Source organism: Gordionus sp. m RMFG-2023, chromosome 1, assembly GCF_954871325.1.
Source record: "Gordionus sp. m RMFG-2023 chromosome 1, tfGorSpeb1-WG-v2, whole genome shotgun sequence".
Taxonomy (NCBI): Eukaryota; Metazoa; Nematomorpha; class Gordioida; order Chordodea; family Parachordodidae; genus Gordionus; species Gordionus sp. m RMFG-2023.
This window is the reverse complement of record NC_088775.1, coordinates 26,926,668-26,949,605: the sequence shown is the minus strand read 5'-3', so window position 1 is coordinate 26,949,605 and position 22,938 is coordinate 26,926,668. Positions and strand designations below refer to the sequence as shown.

General features: G+C 25.4%; 1 protein-coding gene and 2 long non-coding RNA genes across 3 annotated transcripts; 2 read left to right on the top strand and 1 right to left on the bottom strand.

The window, feature by feature from the left end:
- Window positions 1-2,592: 2,592 nt before the first annotated feature.
- On the bottom strand, window positions 2,593-3,356 carry LOC135931915 (uncharacterized). The gene is made up of 2 exons (XR_010573209.1): window positions 3,159-3,356; window positions 2,593-2,808 (listed from the first exon to the last, which is right to left on the bottom strand). It is a non-coding gene; the product is annotated as an uncharacterized LOC135931915 (long non-coding RNA).
- A 30-nt stretch (window positions 3,357-3,386) lies between these two features.
- Window positions 3,387-7,002, top strand: LOC135923659 (52 kDa repressor of the inhibitor of the protein kinase-like). The gene is made up of 5 exons (XM_065458530.1): window positions 3,387-3,419; window positions 5,350-5,558; window positions 5,761-6,131; window positions 6,188-6,412; window positions 6,515-7,002. Exons 1-5 carry the CDS (start codon window positions 3,387-3,389, stop codon window positions 7,000-7,002), a joined length of 1,326 nt encoding a protein of 441 aa, XP_065314602.1.
- A 1,419-nt stretch (window positions 7,003-8,421) lies between these two features.
- LOC135932078 (uncharacterized) lies at window positions 8,422-9,483 on the top strand. Its single transcript, XR_010573277.1, has 3 exons — window positions 8,422-8,676; window positions 8,715-8,774; window positions 8,815-9,483. It is a non-coding gene; the product is annotated as an uncharacterized LOC135932078 (long non-coding RNA).
- The last annotated feature ends 13,455 nt before the right edge of the window (window positions 9,484-22,938 follow it).

Genomic DNA, 22,938 nt, shown 5'->3' with positions numbered 1-22,938 from the left:
TTACTATTTCGATTCTATTTTATAGGGAAGCAATAATCATCACAAATAAATAATTAAAATTTAACAATCTAAAAATAGTTTCTTTTACAATTATAGAGCACCTAATCATGCCTCAAATTATAATTATGAGATAAAAATACATTTTTAGAAATTATAAATTATCCCATCATAATGACTTTACAATAATTAAATCTAAAAATTAAATGTTAACGAGATTAAAACATAAAATTATAAAAATAACAATGACTCACCAATTTAACTAAAACATAAAATTATAAAAATAAAAATGACTCATCAAATTTTACAAATCAAAGTCTCCCAATTATGACGAATCCCGGAAAATAATTCCCCGGAAAAAAAAATCCCGGAAAAAAATTCCTGGAAAATAAATCCCCGGAAATTAATTCCCCGGAAAAAAATCCCCAGGAAAATAATTCCCCGGAAAAAAATTCCCCAGAAAATAATTCCCAGGTAAATAATTCTCGGAAAAAAAATCCCCGGAATAAAATTCCCCTGGAAAATAATTCCCCGGAAAAAATTTCCCCACTATACATTGAATTGCTAATGCATTGCTAAACTGCATTGCTAAAAGGCAATCAATCATTATCAATTATAAATCAATCAAAAATTTATTACGTATAATTTTTTAATGATAATTTTTTAAACTTTTTTTAAAATATATTTAAATCATTTTTTTATTATAAATGAAGAATACTGATTAAATGATATAGTATATAATTTTATTTTTATTTAATATTATTAATAAGAAATTTATTTTTCTAGCTTATTAAAACAAATATACATTTTATTCAATTTTAAAAATTAACAAATATATATCCGTAAGAGGGCGTTATATGTTTTAAGAATGTATCATTTTAGGAAACCGGAATGATGATTGGATAGCACTTTTTTTATATTTGGGTATATATATACATATGAAAAACCTAAAAATTAAAAATTTTTTTAGGTTTCTTTGATGTTTAATGAGTAGGTTTAGAATAGTAAAACAATGGAAATTTTTTAAAGTAAATATTGCTGGCGTTATTTATCAAAATCTCTTCATTTTTGTTTTATACGTGTATATTTACGTGCTAAGCATTATTCTAAAAAATATTTTGAAAATACATTGTTTTACTATTCTAAACCTACTCATTAAACATCAAAGAAACCTAAAAAAAAATTTTAATTTTTAGGTTTTTCATATGTATATATATACCCAAATATAAAAAAAGTGCTATCCAATCATCATTCCGGTTTCCTAAAATGATACATATTAAACATATAACGCCCTCTTACGGATATATATTTGTTAATTTTTAAAATTGAATAAAATGTACTTTTGTTTTAATAAGCTAGAAAAATAAATTTCTTACTAATAATATTAAATAAAAATAAAATTATATACTATATCATTTAATCTATTCTTCATTTATAATAAAAAAAATGATTTAAATATATTTTAAAAAAAGTTTAAAAAATTATCATTAAAAAAATATGCGTAATAAATTTTTGATTGATTTATAATTAATTATGATTGATTGCTTTTTAGCAATGCAGTTTAGCAATGCATTAGCAATTCAATGTATAGTGGGGAAATTTTTTCCGGGGAATTATTTTCCAGGGGAATTTTATTCCGGGGATTTTTTTTCCGGAGAATCATTTACCTGGGAATTATTTTCTGGGGAATTTTTTTCCGGGGAATTATTTTCCTGGGGATTTTTTTCCAGGGAATTAATTTCCGGGGATTTTTTTCCGGGATTTTTTTTCCGGGGAATTATTATCTGCTTACCAATTATGACAAATGGAACAAATAGTGGAAAATGATGACACTGCCATTAAAATATTTAAAAGCATCATTGAATAAATTATTTATATATATATATATATATTATTTATAAATAATATGATTTTATTGTATTCTTATTTCTCAATAAAATTAATTATAATATCCAAATTTTTTATTAGATATCTTTTAGTATTTAAAATAAATATTCATAAAGTTTTTATTTATTAAAATAGTGTCCTAATTTATTAAAAAAGAATGAAAAATTAGATTTATTAATATATACACACTTAATTCGAATAAAAATAATATATATAGAAATTATAATATCATTAATAAATTTTTTTGTATAATAAATTTTGAGATTTTAAATTATAAGGTGATCAGAATAAAGATTTAAAAATTTAATCAACAATTCTATTTTATTTATAACTTTATTTATTAGGTAATATTCTAAATAATAACAATAATCAATTTTATATTTGATACAATTCAATATTTATAACAATGATATATAAAAAAATAAAAGACTTTAAAAAATTTTTAAATTTGTCTCTTAAAATTCTTGATTCAATTGTTTTGTCTGTCTCTGCCAATAGAGAATGGTCTAGTGATCAGATTGGGCCTTGTATCTTTTACATATAAAGAAAATTAGATTTATTAAAAAATATATACTTTCTAATACAAAGTGCTTTTAATAATATAGAAATTATAATATCATTAATAAATTACTCATTAACTATTCATTTTTTTATTAAATTTTTTGTCAAATAAATTCTGGAATTTAAGATTTAAAAATTTAAACACAATTATATTTTATTATATAAATATATTTATTAGGTAATATTCTAAATAATAACAAAATCAATTACATATTTGATATAATTAACAATAATATATAAAAAAATAATTAAGAGTTTAAAAATTTTTTAAATTTGTCTCTTAAAATTCTAGATTCAATTGTTGAAGAATTGTTTTGTCTGTCTTTGCTGATGGGGAATGGTCTGTCAGATTAGGCATTATATCTTTTAAATATAATGAAAATAAAATATTATAATATTTGTTGTACCACCAAGTATTTAATTTGATTACAATAGCAGACAATATTTATTTATATGTATAATTTTATTTTAAGAATTTCAGGCAAAAGCTTTTCTTATACAAACTAATTTTTAAAAAATGACACATTAAAAAATCAGAGTATCAATTTCTAATTAATCTTATTATTACCCATTCACCAAGTATTTAATTTGAATACAATAGCAGACAATATTTATTTATAATCAAAAACATGGTTAATTGGTACCAATTAATGATTTTATAAACAAGTTCTTGGATGACTAATGATATTTTTTTATTAAAATAAAATATATACCAATAAGGTATAGAGGAATTCAAAACATATAAATTTTATAATACAAAATACTGAATAAATAAATATTAGTTTAAAAAATTATTTTGCCATGGCAAAATATCAATATTATTAAAATAATTAATTATATTTTTGAGATCATAAATATATAATTTTAAAGAATATTGGTTCATTTAAAAAAAAATATAATGTCTAATCTGTTTTAAGTCGAAACGTTAAAAAAAAATCACTATGAAAGCCTTGTCGGACGCCGGCAATTTAGATGTTTTGACATGAAATCGAATCCATCTCCACTATGAAAGCCTTAGTAACACATTTGAAAAAATTTCAGAACATATGTTTATTTTTATTTTTGGTCTTTCCATAATTATCTTAATTATATTTTACTATTTGATATTTATTTAAAGATGGTCAAGCTTCTTCTCTAAATTACTATAATTTAATTTAATAAATTGTGATTTTAGTTTTTAATTTTAATTAATTCTTAATTGTATCTTAATTATACTTAAATAGGGTTTTCCATTAAGTAATAATATCATTTTATATTTTTTATTTTTGTCAAAATTTATATTGGTTATAATTTTATATTCTTATAATAATTTAAATTTTATTATATGATAAATTACATTTTTATTTTCCAAGCTCAATTACATTTTTTTTTATCTCTTTATATATCTTTTTTTTTAAACAATAATAATAACTAATACAAATTGATGTATAAAAAAATGTTAATATAAAATTTTCACCGATTAAATTTAAATACAAATTGATATAATATAAAATAAATCAATTGCCAAAATAAATAAAATAACATCGATCAACATATTCAACAATATTTGATTCTTATTTAAAGATGATCAAGTTTCTTCTTTAATATATTATAGTTTAAATTTAATTAATTGTGATTTTAGTTTTTATTTTAATCAAATTCTAATTGTTTTAAGTAATAAATTAAATTTAAGTAATCGTAATATGCTCTTAAAGATCAGAAGACTCTTTTTTGGTTATCGGTAAAATGATAATGGCTTTCCTTTCCTTATCTCCTTTATTGTAATAAATTATATCTTAAAGTAATAATTAGACGGTTGTATTTGGAAGACTTTGGACAGTTTCCTATATCTATTCTATTCTCCTTACAGTGGCGTAGACAAGGAGGGGGTTTGAAACCCCCCTCATCACCCCTCAAAAAAAAATTTTTTTTTTAATTTTATTTTATTTTATTTAAAAAACTGTTTCAATTTAGAAATAAAATAACGATATTAAAATGAAATATATTTTTATGAACTAATAAAATATTAAATAACAATTAAATATATATTGTAAATATATTTTTATTGTTTAATTATATATTTTAAATTTAATAATAAAATTTAAATTGTTAAACTAAATTTAGATAGTTTTTAAAATTTTTATTTAATTCCCACATGGATATAATAAAATTTTTACTAAATAAAGGTATATTTAAATTGAATTAGAAAATTTATGTAATTTGATTTAGGAATAACAAAATCCTCAAATGACGATGGTAATGGTATTCACTTTTATAATATCTTTATTTTAATCTTGCAATTAGAAATACAACCAATATACTCAGGGAAGACAAATGAGTTAGCTAAAATAAAATCATCAAATGATAATGGTATAATTCTAAATTATCATTTATAAGTTCTCTTAATTTTTTATAATTAGAAAAATTATGTATTATTAAAGAATCTTAGCTCTCAGTTGATTTGGCTAGAAAATCATCAAATGATGGTATGGTATTTTATAATATAATTGAGTTCTATTTTTTTATTTGTAAATTATATTTCCATTTGAGTTATTAAAATTTTGCAATGTGCTTTATTTAGTTATAACCCTTTTTTATATGAAAAGCTCATCATTTTGATTATTGTAAATTCCCAAATAATCTTTAGATATTATAACATCACAAGCAGAGTTGGGCAGTATTGTGAAAACTTGTATCTTAGATAAAAACAAATAATTTCCTTCTATGTCTTACCCTGTATTTTAAATTTGTAATAGATAACTTGAATCTTTATTTAAGATATATTTTTAATAAACTATATTCTTTTCTTGTTGTGCTCAGGTCTGAACTCTACAATTCACATTGAAATATATATTTTAAAATTTAAAAAAAAATATAGAAAATCAATGTCCTCAAAAAGATATTTCATTATACTTAAAATTTCAGTTTAAAAATGATAATGAAAAATTGTTGGCTGTGGAAAATATTTTGGCCCCTGACAAATGCTATAAATTTCCATTGTCTCTGGATAAAAGAAATTTAACATTTCAAACATCGTGGCTTAACAAATATAAGTGGCTTGCTTATTCAGCTAAGGAAAAGGGAGCTTTTTGTAAAGTGTGCGTCATTTTTTCACCAAGATATGCTGGACCCGGGTTACAAAAACTCAAAACATTGGTAAGTCAAGTATATACAAGATGGAAAGATGCTCTTGAAAATTTTAATTATCATCAACAAAATAAATATCATCTCAATTCTTGTGAGATATCTGATGCTTTAAAAGCCATCTTATGAATCAAAAGATATCAATATCTAATGTATTGAATAAAAAAAAATTGATATTGTTACAACCAACAGAGCCAGAATAATTATAATAATTGATGCAATCATTTGGCTAGGGAGGCAGGGCTTAGCATTAAGATCTCATAGAGTATCAGCTGGCCCCTTAACACTTTCATCTTCTCATAATGAAGGGAATTTTAAGGAATTGCTGAAACTTTTATGCAACAATAATGATAAGCTTTTTGAAAGCTCAGCTAAAAATGCCACCTACCATAGTCCATGCATTCAAAATGAAATTATATCCATATGCAATAAGTTTATATTGAAAGAAATTTCTACAAAAGTGAAAGCATCACCATTTTTTAGTGTTCTGGCTGATGAGAGATCGGATGTTGGTAACATAGAGCAATTATCCATAGCAATAAGGTTTATTGATATGGAATCAGGTCATTATTGAAGGAACTCTTTGTTCAATTTATTGATTAACATGACACTAAATCAGAGACGATAGCCAAAGAAATTTTAGCATCCCTTCAAGATCTAGATTTAAATCTAATGAGAGGCCAGGGATATGATGGAGCTCCCTCAATGAGTGGTCATGTTAAGGGAGTGCAGTCAAGAATTAGAGAGCTTTATAGCACCGCTTTATATGTTCACTGCAGCTCACATTGCCTAAATTTGATGATATCCGAGGCATGTGAAATTCGAGACATCCGGAACAGTTTACGTAAATTTTTTTTAATTTAATTGGAATTTAATTGGAATTTATTAGATTTTATTATGTATTATAGATATCTTTTTATAATTTAATATATTTTTCAAAATTTAGACACAATATCGTCGGTTTGTGACTTTTTCACACCACCCAAAAAGAGACAGTTATTTATCCGAACATTTGATGATATTGATTCAAATAATCCAAAAAAAAAACTAAAACGATTTTGCCCAACTAGGTTTATCGAAAGACAACAATCGGTGAGACTCTTCATAGAATTATATGAAGTTATTTTTGCAGCACTCGAATCCTACGTATCTAGCAAAGAAAAGGATTCCTCAGATGCTGAAAATTTTTTACAGGCGATTACGAAGCCACAATTTTTAATATCAATTCAATGTTTATTTAATTATACTTATGATTTTAGCAAAATACTTCAAAAAATTAATTTGGATTTAAGAGAGGTTATGAATAGGGCAAAGGATATTGTTGAAATATTAACAAATATCAGAGAAAATGTGGATGAAAAATTTCATGATATTTACAAGAAAGTAAAGGAGATCGCTAATTTGTTTAGGATTGAAATTTTTAAACCTAGCTAGACAGTCAAATCGCTTAAATATTGATGCCTCTTCGATTGAGGATTTTTATAAAATAAATATTTTTATTCCCCTTATTGACACATTTTTATTTCAATTAAAAGAAAGATTAATTAGTCATAATTTTATTTTAAAAAGTTTTTATTTTCTTCTGCCGGTTGAGTCTAGATTGTTAATTACACATGAAGAGAGGATATTAAGAAAATCTCAGAGTTTTATTCTGATGATTTATCAGGATCGTATGATAAGTTACTTTGTGATGTCGAATTTTGGTATAAAAATCTCGACAGAATAGAGTACTCTTTGAGACCTACAAATGTTTTGCAGGCTCTTTCCATGTGTAATTGCACTTTAGATTCCCTGCCAAATATCAAAACATTACATTTTATTTTAGCTACTTTACCGATTAGTACCTGCACCAATGAAAGGTCTTTTTCAACTTTGAAAAGGTTAAAAACCTATTTAAGAAATAGCACCAGTGAAAACCGTTTAAATGGATTAGCCCTTTTAAATATTTATAAGGAGATTATTCTAGGTAAAAATTTGATTCTAGATGAATTAGCCAAATCTCAGAGAAAAGTAGACCTCTCTTTATAAATTCAATTCTATGATTATCATATTTTCTTAGTCATCAAATTTTTATATGCAAAACTCAATTATAATGAATTCTTAGTCATAATATTTATGTATTTTTAATAAAAGTATTGCTCTTGCAATAAGAAATATTTATAGATTATTTTGTATTAATTATAATTGTTAAATTATATTTTTTAAAATACCGTACAAGAATTACTTATATTTTATTGAATTATATATTTTTTAAATATAGTTATTTACAATAAATTTTTAATATAATAATCTACATAAAAATTGCTAAATTTTGAAATTTATTTTATTGTATATTATCATTAAAATAAATGCATAGTTAAATAAAGAGATTTTATTTATGCTAAAGTATTTTAATAATAAATAAAATCTATATCTAAAATTTAAAAAAGAATTATTTTTAACACTCAATCAGGTATATTGAGTGATCTTAAAAAATGTAAGGTTCGGGGAGCAAATTTTTTTTTTCTAAATTATATGGATTAATTTACAATTGACTAAACATAGATTAAATTTTTAGAATAATGTTTTCAGTGTTTAGTCGCTTATTAATCATAAATTTAGCCAAAATTGTTACTAATATTTTTTTTATTCATGCTTGTTACTATCTATAATATTGCCAATATTTAAAAGTAGAGTTTGGGGGCTTCGCCTCCCAAAAAAATTTTAACTCCCCCCCCCCCCCCTATGGATAAATCCTGGCTACGCCACTGTCTCCTTATAATATAATTTCTACCTCCTGCTATATCTGATTATTCACTTCATTGGAAGGGGCTAGTTCCACTCATAAATCAGTTTCCTGGGTACAAGGTTTATCGGTATCCTGAGAAAAAAACCGGTATAAATTATACGAAGGATAGGCCTTCATATAATTCACGTTCGCTCCTCTTGGGCAGGTCTATGACCAACGTGCAAGATAAGATAAGAAGATAAGATAAGATATAAATACATTAAATGATACCTATTTTCCCAAAATTTACTCCTGAATTTATTTTTCCATCTATAGAAAGAAATAATTATTTAAAAGATGATAAGGCAATAAATGTCGCAGCTAATAATTATTTAGAAAAGGTTTGCTATTGTAAATATATTCATTTATTTTTAACTAGATTAAAATGATGGTGAATCCTACAATGAAAGATTATCAAAATAATTTACCAGAGAAACCAGTAAATTTATTTATATAAATAAAATTTGATTAAAAAATAGAATCATGTAAATATTGAAGATTCCTTATCTAATGCTTCTGATGATATTGATAATTTTACAAGCAATCAAGCACAAAATAATTTCTCAGCCCAACTTATTACCACAAATGAGCAAAATTCTGTTAATAATAATTAACAATAACGAAGATGGGGAATAATGCAAATTTTTTTACAATAAATCTTTAGATATAAAATATATTATATTCTTAACATTTTATTATTAGATATACCAACCCACTATATATATTTGTTTAAATTAAAATATAGCTTTCTATATTATTAGTTCACAAATAAGCTAAGAGCATCATTTTTTAAAAACTAACCTACAATTCAAGCTGCTAGCCATCAGCATGAAACTCCATAATTTTTTCCCCAATAAACAGAGAACTATCACAAATAACCCACACTTATTTTTTGATATTATTAATAAGTAATTTATTTAATTTTTTTTATTTTAGAATTGAATTTAAAAATAACTATCAATAAAAATATCTTATGTTGATAATGCTAAAGTGGGTTTGTAAAATAAGAGTGTTTTTACAGGTAGCATAATCCACACTACTTAATGCTGATTAGATAATTTATATAAAAAGGCTATGCATTTATTTTATTTTAAAAATAATTCAATGAAATGTTCTAATGAATTTAGTTCTTTTAATAGACAATATTGTTTTTTTAGGTTATTACATATAATTTTTCTGATTTTATTAAAATATCTTACTTTTCAACAGTTCAATAAAAAAAAAAGTGAATTTTATCCCCTTGATTTTTTTTGTCCACTTTTATAGGCCTTTTGCTATTTGAAAATTTCATCAAACTTTTATTTCTTAAATAAAATTTTTAATAATTAATTATTTCAAAAGATTTTTTGTCTATAGATGTTAAACATATTATGATAAAATTTTAACCTTCTGGTCTATTTAATTTTAAAATGAGATTAAATGGTTTGCCAAGCCCCAGGGTTTACCTAACCTCAGTTTCCCCAACTTTAAATTTCATATCAAATTTTACCTGTAATTTAAACGATTATAAAAATATAAATATATATTTAAAATTAAAACAAACACTGAATAAAAATTATATTAAAAAAACAATTAAGATATCCATTTACTTGAATTCATATATGAACCATGAATTTTAATAAAAAATTTATTTTAAACCATCATGCTTTTCCAACACAATTAATAATATATTAACTTAATTGGTCCAGTATTAGGACAACTTAGTTAAAGTGAGGATTCAGAGGAGTGATAAAGACATAATGCTTCCATTAGTAGAATTCATTAATATTTTGAGAAAGCATCTTAATCCCTAATCAAACTATTTAACTGAAAGAGTTATAAAATCAAATCCTGAGGACCCTTTCATTAAACACAAAATGCGCTTTATATTAAGCTACAATTTTAGATTATTTAAAGATTTGTGGCTGTCACCAGAGGAAGATGACTATTTTTAACCTCATTTTTTATATGGATTTTAAATTCTATTTCTAAATATATTATCTTTTACATAGTTTACATATTTTATTTTAATTATAAATCGATTATTAAATTAATAAAACTATATAATTTACGCAATAGTAAGGGGGGGGGGTAAGAAAATCTAAAAAAAATTAACAATTACCAATACTTAAATAATCTGTGAATTTATCCAATACAAATTTAAATATAATTCTATACACCATAACACTGTTATAAATGATTAAATATATGTAACCAACTGTCATTTAACCCTAAGGCTAAATTTTTTAAGGGCTAAAAATTTCGGTCTTGCCTTTTTGGAATAGATGAATCTAAAATGAACATATTACTATTTATTATGAATTACTATAAAATAAATGGCGTGTCATTACTACATCGCGAATGCATATTTCCTAGAAAAGTTATTTCCACGAATACATTACTGCGAATAGGTGTTTTCGTAAATATATTAAAGCAATGTATTACCGCCAAAGTTTATAGAGAATTCATTTCCGCAAATATATTACCGCTATGCATTCATAGTGGAGACGGATCCGTTCCGTCAAAAGTCAAACTCATTAAAAATGATATAAATGTTCATAGACTATAAAAAAATTGTAAGTAACGTTATAACGCTCTATAAGATTTGCCGGATCAAAAAGTCAAAATGTTTTGACTTCAAAATTTGCCGGATCCGTAATTAAGACGGAAGGTATCGGAACATACGCACTATGAACATATATAACATTTTTAATGAGATTGACTTTTGACGGAACGGATGTAAAAATCGGATCCGTCTCCACTATGAATGCAGCCTTTTCGAGAATATATTACCATGAATTTATAATCGCCTGGGAAAATATTATCATGAATATCGCAAATGTATTATCTCAACTGTAATATCGCTAAAGCATTTTCTAACAAATGAATTACTGCAATTGCATTTTATAAATGATTGGAAAAGATTACCTTACTTTATTTATCGAAATTTATGGAGTCGAGGGTTACTTAAAATTTCCTTAAATCTAGGTTTGTGCTTTTCATTTTTCTTTGACATTTACTATAATACGCAGAATATCCATAAAAGATTTTAAAATTATATGTATTATAGTAATAATAAATATTAAAACATTAATTAGTACGGCTCTAGAACTTTGGAAAAAGTTTGAACTTGCTAAATGGGTTAGTATATAGCAGTAGAGAGTTCAGCCAAAAAGAGATAAGGCGAAATAAAATTATGGGCCCCGCACTCCCATAGGGTAATAAAATTATAATTTCTGAAATATTTTAAAATTCCTTATTATAAAATAGAGGTAGAAACTTAATTTTAATATTTTATATTATTTATATCAACCATTTGTCAAATATAAATAGATATATAAATAAAACACTATTGCATTCGATGTATTGCATTCACAATAATTCTTTCTTTATAATGCAGTCGCGGTATTAAATTCGCATAATGTATTAGCGATATTGTTATCGCGGCAATATGTTTGCTGTTTAATACATTGGCAGTAATGTTTTCGCTGTAATATATTCTCTTTAATGCAATCGCAATAATATTTTAACGGTTATACATTTGCTCTAATTAACGATAATGTTTCGTGGTAATGCATTCGCTAATACATTCAAGATATTGTAGAGGTAAAACCACCGGCCGGGATGCATTAGCAGAAATTTCATTAAACGTCATTCACGTTTATGCATTCAGCTATAATACATTTCGCGAAAAATATTTCGTGGTATTGACTTGATATAAAAAATAAATATGTGCTAAAAATAAAATATAAATTTTTTGGGCTATTAAAATGTAAATAAATACAAAGAATTAATTATTAGAAAAAAGTCCAATTCCTAATATATAAATTCTATTAAAAATTTAAATGTTGTAAATTAATAACAAGAATATTTCAAGAAACATTAGGTGATATTAAAATTTCGGTGTCCTCTTATAAAAAAATATTAAATATTATTTCCCCGTGATTTTTATATTATCTCCTTTAAAGTTGGCTGATTCTAAAATATGCCAATATTTGTGCTTCATTAGTGTTTCACTTTAACCAGTATAGTTGACATTATAAAGGAAAAAATTGTTAGTCACAGAATTTTGACCAACTTCACGATTAGAGCAACTGAAAACGTTATTCTGAAAATTTTATCAATTTTTAGTGCTTAATTGTAAATTAAGTTAATCCATTTAGGTTATTTATTATTCTTTATTCAATTTCACCAGCCATAAAAACGTAACAGAATTATGATCCAAATATAAAACTATGATATTACGCCTTATACGCGTAAAGTCAGCCAGAGTCTGATATTTACCACAATAATTATTACAATTAGATATTTTTTTAGAGCTTCCCATTTGATAAATAATTTAAAGATAAACATTGCCAAAATAAATAAAAAATGCCATAATTGACTTCACGCTAATAGGAAGAATATGTAATTGATTAGTACTTACTAATTTATCAAGTTTTTTTTCAATCAATAAATAAACACCATTTCTAAGCGAAACCTTAAGCTGAGTTCTAAATATCGAATTTTAAATTAAGATTCAAAAATCAATTAAGTCTAGGTACAATGATGTTTTTTTTTCAACGATTCAAAATATTTTTGAATCTAATAGAAGTAAAAAAGTTTAAATCTCATTAAATTTTTAATCTAGTTATATTTTCAAAAATAGTATATAAATTATGATATTAAGACGCTATGCTAAGCATGAATTTTGCCAAACCTTTCAAATCACTAATTAATTTCAAAACTTAAGTTAATATGTAAAGCTTATGGAGTTGTTTAGTTAAATGATATTAATACTAATAGAAAGGTCAAACGCCCATCCTATAACGAATCACGGAGTCTTTGGGGAGCGTGCCATTTTTCCAATATTTTTTGTGACTGATATTGTTAATTCGTAAATTTTAAGATTTTTCACGCACTTTTTTAAATAGAATATCATTTATATAAAAGCTAATTTTCATCATATCAATATTTATTAGCAAATTATAATTATTATTACTAATAAGGAATAATGGATCTTAACCTCCTGAGTACACATGGGGTTTACACAAACAATAGAGTTTTTTAAATTTTATCACTGAAAATTATGTTATTAGGTTTGGATTTTTCAGTAGCTTGATAAATAATAATTTTGGCTTAAAATGTGACAATATTTATTTTATTTTTGACCAACTCCATAATAACTTAACAATCTTATAGATAGATTAAAATCTCGATAGATGATTGTTTTCAAAATATATATTATATAAAATATGGTGCAAAATAATTTAATAAAGGTAAGTTTAAATTTGGGCCCACACTTAACCAGGGTTGCCATGTCTCCCCCCATCAGCGGGAGACTCCCGCAATTTTTTAGTTTACACGCAGTCATCTCTCTCCTGCAACCAGAGTTGTTAAAAGATCGAATCAAAAGATCGACGATCCTGGATTCTATCGCAAATTTGTCAATTTTACGAGATTTATGATTCTGACTTAAATTGAGGATCGAGATCGAGATCATTTTGTTTAAAATTCGATCCCGATCTTTTTAAAAATTAATTTTTTACTTAAAAAGCAATAAATAAAATAAAAATTTTGAAAATTAAATTAAAATATTATTTTTTAAAAAAATATCTATCTTCATATTTTATCAACTTCCATTCCACCATTTATTTTATAGATATATTTATTCATTTCCTAAATTTTACGAGATTTAGAGCTCTTACAAGTTATTTAATATAAATTTATAATAATATATTAATATTTATTTTAATAGGTAAATGTAAATGTCCATTATAGATTTAGAATATTCTATTGCTTCTACTATTGATGTAACAGCAGATATAAGTGAGAATGAGAATCTTACCATTTTTGAAATTACGTAAGTATTTTACTTTATGTGAAATGGATGAAAGCAACTCTTATAATATGATCAGCACCACCTGAGTTGAGCAGGTCCTACAGAAATAGAATCTAGATACAGATTCTTTATAAAAAAATATTTTTTTATGCAATTATTTTATATTATCAGATATCTGCAAATTATATTAAAAAATTGCAAAGATCTGGCAAATTTAGTAAAATATTTTTAACAGGCCAGTTCTACTAAACCTCTGATATCTAGTAAAATATTAATGGGCCTTTAAGGACATTAAAAATTTATTAGATTATTTGAATTTTAAGCTAATATTTTGATTAATATTCATTGTAAATAAATTACAATGTTAATTTCTTTGTATATTAAGTATTAAGTATTAATTTACATTTAATCAATATTTATGATATGACCCAAATATAAATAAATACCATACAGATGATGTGCCAGACTTGACTGTAAAATTTAAAAGGGTTAAGTTTTGCAGATACTTGATTTGATTTATATAATGAACACTTATTTAATAATAAATTAATTAACATTTCATAATATAGATTTCCTTCACTGTATGAAGACAGTAACATTTTGGCAGCCATGATTCACCCTAAATTTAAACTTAATTGGCCTTATATTAATCTGCCATAAAATATCATGGTAAAAGAAAGATTAGTTGCCCATTTGGAAAATATGCAGGAACAACCATATGCGGATACCTCAAATGAATGTATGGATGACATTGATGCTTTTTTTGGGAAAAATACTGTACAAAATGCTTGTTCTGTTAAAAAAATTTTTTATTCAAATGATGATTCCATGAATATTTTTAATACTTATATTAATTTAAAAAAAATATTTATTGGATATAATACACCTTTGCCATCAAGCGCTCCTGTGGAGCGCTTGTTTAGTAAAGCTAAACATGTTCTAAATGAAAGACGCTGATGTTTAAATGATGATAATTTAGAAAAAATTTTATTATTAAAAGCTAATTTTAATTATAAATAAATATATTATAATTGTTATATTTATTATTCAATTACAATAAATTTCTACCATATTTAATTTATTTTTATATTAGTTAATTTTGCATCGGTTATATTATATTATTATTCAATTACAATAAATTTATAACATTTATTAGTTAATTTTGCATCGGTCAGAAATTTCCTTCAGAAATTTAAATAGAAAAAAAGATCGTGATCGCGATCTTTTTTTAAAAAAAAGGTCGATCCTGGATTTCGATCCTCTTTTTTTGAAAAGATCGTGATCGGGATTCGATCGTTTTAAAAAGATCGGTTAACAAGCCTGCCTGCAACACTACCGCAATTGGAAATCTCCCGCAAAAATCTACCGCTATTTTTAATTTTTCCTGCAATTTTTTTTTTTAGAATTTTAACATTTTTAATATATATAAATAATAATTTTGAGAGACATCAATTGATTATTTTTATATTTTTAAAATAATTTTAAATATTTATTCGAAAAACATGTCTATTGTAAACTTCTTTCTATCCTGTTTTATTTTTATCCAATAATAAATCAACATCATTTCATTCCTATAAGTCAGTACAGGGGAGTATATCAACATCGATTGCAATACAAAAATATTCTCAAATAATAAATAATACAGATGCAACTACATTTGCGGAAATCGTATACATCTATCATGTAGTTCAATATTCACAGAGCTATATCATCACAATGTGGGTTGAATCTTTTTCTCATGATATTTAACGATTCTAATGTAAGTGCAAACCTTACTTGTGGCAGAACAAAAATGAGCAAGACTATCACAAGTTTAGTACCTGAATCCTAGAGGTCAATTCTAGACGATTTGAAAGATGGGCATTCATATGCAATTCTAATTTAAACATTTCCCTCGATCCTTCGCTATTTCAACAAGAAAGAAAATTTCAATAAAACTGTTAAAAAATTTTCCTCGGATAGTGAAAAATTCAACGATGTAGCTAGCCACATATTGGTAAATATAGCTGATTCAGGGTTATCAATGATCTGCATGTCAGCTTTCTGCGCTGATAATGCCTCTGTAAATTTTGGCAAAAACCAAAGTTACTGAATTGAGGCAGCACAATAATGAATTAATACCAATTGGCTGTATATGACATATACTACATAATTCATGCAAGAAGGCAATAAATGTACTTTCTATGGATGTCGGAATAATTGTGATGAAATGTTTTAACTAATTTAGTCATCAACTAAAAGAGTTAATGAATTAAAAGAGTTGGTGAAGTGGTCTGACTATGGTATGAGTTGTTCGATATAAACCTATCAGGTGGTTATCATTAATACCTGCCATCGATAGAATTTTAAAATTTTACAAACCCTTAAAAAAATACTTCTTAAAAGATTTTAAAAGCTGTCCTAAAATTTTGAAAAATTTTTTCGAGTATGAAATGGCAGAAGCATATTTGGGCTTCGTTTCACATGTAGGAAATCTACTTCATCAGTTGCAATCAGAATATTCTTTATAAATAAGATTCACAAAATCATGCTACAGCTCTGTTCATCTCTACAGTTAAAAACTGATAATAAATTTTATGGCGCTATTGCTAAAAATATTATATTAAAATGTTCAAATAATATTCTAATTAATACATTTTTAAATGAAGCAGATAATTTTATTAAGATAATTTTAGAATATTTACAATCAAAATTTAATTTTAATAACTCTATTTACAAATTAAATATTATGACCTTGGAATAGAAACCATCAATTGATGGTTTTTATAATTTAATAAATATACTAAAAATACCGAAAGATATTGATTTCTTGTTTGAGGAGATTGTAATTCTCTCTATTTTTTATGATTTGCCAAAATACTTGTTACAAGTCCGAACTTAACTCAGGTGTTAATGCAGTATTGGGAGAGCTAATTAGGAATCAAGGATGTATTAAATCTATATGAATAAAATAAAGGATTAATATTAATAATAATTTAATTAATGAACACTTGTATTCTATAAACACCCAACAAATTCCAATTGTTATAAATCCGAACTAGCTCAGGGTTTTAATGTTATTTGGGAAAGCGTAACAGGAATCGAGATAAATCAAATACTTGGATTCTATAATCACAAATTAATTTTTCTCTTTTTTTTTAATATAATTCCACACTAACTTTATTCAAAATTTTATCATATATTATATACATAAGTATTTGAATATTAACGATAATAATTTTTAGAAAAAACACCTAAATTAAAATCCATCATTTAAATTAATTTTATTCCATAAACTATAAAAAAATGTAAAATTTATTTTTGCATATAACAAATATAAGTACAACTATCTTTTAACTAAATTTGCATAATCCAACAATACTTAAAGTTAGATGGTCAAAAAGCAGAGGAGAAATGAGTAGAATTTTTTCGTAATAACGATAAATCCCCATGCTTGGAAAAAATATGCGAGTATGTCTTCTCCTTACCTCATTCTAATGCCTCATCCGAGCGCATTTTTAGCCTGACGAGGACTGCCGGGAAAAAGGAGAGAAATCGCATTGCTTTAACATTAGAGGCCGAGCTAATGGTTACACAAATATATAATATTTCATGCCAGGAATTTTATAAATATCTCAATAACGACAGTAAACATTTAATTCTATTATTTAAATCTCAAATAAAATATAATTAAATTTTAGCAATGGCACCATAATATTTATTGTCAATTTTTAACTGTAAAGATGAACACATCTGCAGCATAATTTTGTAAATCTTTGTTAAGATTCTTCTGATTGCCACTACACATTAACAGCATGTAGTAGATTTCCTACATGTGAAATCCTTCCTAAATATACCTCTGCCATTCATTATTGAAAAAAAATTTCAAAATATTAGGGCAGTTTTTATAATCTTTATTTAAGAAATATTTTTTTAAAGGTTTATAAAATTTTAAAATTCTATCGATGGCGGGTATTAGGAACATATCGCAACCAACATTGTGCTGACTCAATTCTGTAAATACACTGTTTTTACCAAATTCACTGAGGCATTATCAGATCAGAAAGCTGACATGCAATTTATTGATAATCTCGAATCTGCTATATTTACCATTATATGGTTAGGTAGGTTAGCTATGTCTTTGGATTTTTCACAATTTGAGGAGAAAAAATTTAATAGTTTTATTGAAACGACCTTAATTTGATAAAATAGTGGAGGATCAAGGGAAATATTTAAATATTTCCCTTTTTAGATGCATCTGTTAGAATTGCATATGTATGCCCATTTTTTAAATTTTCAAGAATTGACCTCCTGGATTTAGGTCCTAAAACATTGATGATAGCCTTGCTCATTTTTGTTCTACAAGTATAGTTTTCATTTATATTAGAGTCGTTAAATATTATGGGGAAAAGATTCTACCAACATTATGATGATAAGTATCACTGTGAATGTTGTACTACAAGATAAGTGATTACAATTGCCGCAACTGTAGTTTCATCTGTATTTTCTTATTTTTGGAGTACCTTATTATGTATTTAAACGTGATACGTGATAATTAAGCGCCTATCCCTATAATGTTACACACACACACGGTAGATTTCCAAATGCGGTTGTTTTGCGAGACATTCGCATAAAATATATTTTTAATTGTAAAATTAAAATCGTTTTTTTTATAAAATTTTATCTTGTTTACATTCTTTTATATTTAAAAAAGATCGTTGGCTTTTTTTATAAATTTATATATTTTAATAAATCAAGATGTTATTTTATTTTGAAAAATAGTTAGACTTTGTATTTATATAAACTAAATAAAAAATAATAGGCGGATAATTAAGTCAATTCAAAGCAAAAAATTTTTTTTTAACAATTTTTATATTTCTACCGCATAATACCAAATTTCTACCGCAATTTAAAAATTTTGACCTGGCAACCCTGCACTTAACACACAATTTTTTTCGCGTTGTTTTTTATCTAGTTATTTGCTTGGAAATTTGATAGCGATTTTTATTTCTGGATTCTTAAGGTATAATACTTTTTTTTATAAGCGTAGCTAAAATTTTGTTAGATGGAGAGGGGGGGGGTAGTAGTTAAATTGGGTATTGGAGGTCTTTGTGTAATAAAATTTTAGGGGTATGAAATTTTAATCAGACCTGCCCATGGTAGCATTATAAAATTTTTATAGGATAAGGCTAGGTCCATCTTTCCCAAGCCCGTGCCCATTAAAAATTAATTTATTGTATGAAAATAAACATTTTAGCGTATTTAGGCAATCATTTTGTTTGCAATACTGAAATTTATTATTATTAAAAGAAAAAATTGCAATATTTTTTTAAAGTTAGTATCTGTTTTAAATATTAAATTTAAATAAAAGAATTTTGGCCTTAAAAAAATATTTTAAAAAACCCAGGTTCACTAGAAAATATAATATTAAGTATATACCCGGCCCATGGGCCTTGGGCCGGTCCAGCCCATGAAGGCCTCTGCTTTGGGTCCACTTATTGCGGCATTAATGTTACATTTTTAATATTTGGCTTTCAAATTTTTACGAAATGGGGAGAGGGATATCATAGATGATTTATTCTTAAAATTTATAACAAGCTCGATCCCTAAAGCCTTAAATTCACTCAAATATTATATATGGGTGCCAGCTGCAGTTTACTGAAATGATGTGGGAAATTGTTATCACTAAATAAAGTTTTTTACCGGGTTTTAATGTTGATAAATTTTCTTAATTAGTTTATTTAAATTTTGGAGGTTTATTTTAAAATAGGCTCTATACAATTTAATATATTTGACTATATAAAATAGAATTTTTATAAAACATTAATACAACATGAAAGTTATTTTCTTATCAATATAATGGATTCTTTATCTAATTCTCTTATAAGGTGGAGTCCTGGTTGTCCTATGAGTTCCTGTAGTTCTAATTGGTTTAGTTCTGTAAGTTGTAGTTCTAATTGGTGTAGTTCGAGTTGTATAATCATCGTCAGTTGTGGTAAGAGGGTAAGTGGTTGTATCTCGTGTAGTTTTAGTTGTTCTGTAAGTTGGTGTAGTTCTAGTTGTCCTGTAAGTTGGTGTAGTTCTAGTTGTCCTGTAAGTTGGTGTAGTTCGAGTTGTATAATCATCGTCAGTTGTGGTAAGAGGGTAAGTGGTTGTATCTCGTGTAGTTTTAGTTGTTCTGTAAGTTGGTGTAGTTCTAGTTGTCCTGTAAGTTGGTGTAGTTCGAGTTGTATAATCATCGTCAGTTGTGGTAAGAGGGTAACTGGTTGTATCTCGTGTAGTTTTAGTTGTTCTGTAAGTTGGTGTAGTTCTAGTTGTCCTGTAAGTTGGTGTAGTTCTAGTTGTCCTGTAAGTTGGTGTAGTTTTAGTCGTCCTGTGAGTTGGTGTAGTTCTAGTCGTCCTGTTAGTTGGTGTAGTTCGAGTTGTGTCATCATAGTCAGTAGTGGTAAAAGGATAAGTAGTTGGGGTGGTTCTAGTTGTTCTAGTTTTGAAAGTTGGCGTAGTTCTAGTCAACTTAGTATTATAATAAGTTGGTGATGTATGGCCTACAGATGGTGGGAATAGTGAATAAAATACATATTATATAAGAATTTGTGTAATAAAAATCTGTAAAATAATTTAAGAAACTATTATTAAAATTTAAAAAATTTGAAAATTTAAAAGTTTACTACCTATGGAGGAATAAAACACTATAAGAATGAGGGAGATAAAAGTTAAGTGCTTCATGATTTTAAATTTTGGATTGAATGTTAAATAAATTTATGAAAAAAAACTTTCAAATAAACTATAATTTATAGGTTAATTTATTTGCGTTTCATATATGGTAATTAATTGTAAATGGTCATTTTTGTATCAAATGTGACTATATATGGTCATAGCTAGTGGCTTAATATTAGAGAAATAAACAATTAATGACTTTTAACATTCTGTTTAATTTCTATAAATTGATATACTTTTTAAATTCCTAAATTTATTTTAATTTATTTTTATATGGTTTAGGGCAAGTATTTTGTTTTTATATGAAAGAAAAACTCGAATAAAAAATAAAGGAAAAGAGGAATAAAAGTTTATTATACCTTGTTAAAATACAAAAACGATGCTTTTAGCTTTTCAATCTATAAAACAGAGTTTGAAGACAAATAATTTTCATATATTATATAATCGAAATATTATCAATATTGGCATTGTTATCAATATCCTCATTTGGTTTATATGTGTTTATGCATAGATAAGTGCAGGGGTGTGGTAGAAGTTTATAATCAATTATTAGGGAAACCCGGCCTGGCCCCCGGGCCGTATTTTAATTTTTAAATTTACCCGGACCGGGCCGGGCCTGAAATTTTTTTAAAAAAGATATCCGTACCGGGCCGGGCCGTATATTTTAAAACCAAATATTTGAAATCGCCATTTTTAGCTGTAAAAATCAAAAATAAATAAAATATATTTTAAAAAAATCCAGGCCGGGCCGTAGAAATGGTACCTATGCAGGTCTCTGATGAATATATCAATATTAATTACTAGTGGTTAATAATGGGTTTTAACCCTCGATTACATTCCTGGGGTTCATATGAATCAGAGTTTTAAATACTTATAATTCTGTAAATATGACGGTCTGAATTCTTTTACCCGCATAATAATAATAATTTTGGCAATATGCAAAGTGTATTATACTTTTGATGATTCTTTTGAGTTATCAATGATTTTTAATCATTTTTTATCAACCCAAAATAAATTTTTCTAATTTTAATATAAATAGGTATTTTATTTTGCATATTTTGCACCAAAAGATAGTTTTTATTTTATATTCAAAAAATTTTCTTATTGTAATTTTTTAATATTGAATTTTAAAAAAAAATTTTAGTGGATATATGATAAAATATTAGCTATTTAATAACCTTCTTAATTTAAAATGATTTTCAAAAAAAATTTTTGACCAACTCTATAACAACTTATTTATTATTACTGGATAAGAATTATCTAGATGAACTTTTTAAACTACATGTCATAGGATCATCAGGTGAGGTTCATAGGGTTAGACATTCTATCAGTAAGCTCTTATTCATGCTAAACAATACACTATAAGAGCAGGTTTTTAATTGAATTTATGTTTTAAAAAACATCTTTTACCAGGGTATTTTTGTTCTGTGTTTTTTGTTGAAGGTATTTTTGTCAGGTGTCTTCTTGTTGAGGGTATTTTTGTCTGATGTCTATTTGTTTTGGGTCTTTTTGCCGGGAGTTTTTTGTCCGAGTCTTTTTATCCAAGACATTTATGTCCTGAATTCATCATTTTTATTATAATTAGATATAATCAAAAAAAAATTGTATTTTTTAGTTTTAGGAACAAAAATAGGATCTATTAGACCCATGCTTAGTAACAAGATTATTTTTCCATTTCTTTTTTAATATTTTTAACAAAATTTTATTAAGGGCGATTCTGATTAATTTTCTATTAGTAAATCGAGATTTATGAATTTAACAAAGGGAGGATTATTTTAGTTAAAAAATAGAATATTTCCCCTATAAACACTGCCTAATGAAATAGGCAAAGAATGACCGTTATAGTCAAGATATAAATCATATTACACAAGGTCAGGGTTGCCAGACCACATTGATTAGTATACTACCACAATTTTTTTTAAATCGAAATCTTCCTTACTCAACTCCACTATCACTTTTTGAAAATCTCCCAAATAAATCACAAAACTCCCAATAAATCTCCAACATTATAAATTTTTTTCCAAAATCTTGTTTTCGATTTGTAAGAATATTTTAAGACTATTTGAATGATATCTATAACCTTTACGAATCACTGACATAAATGTGC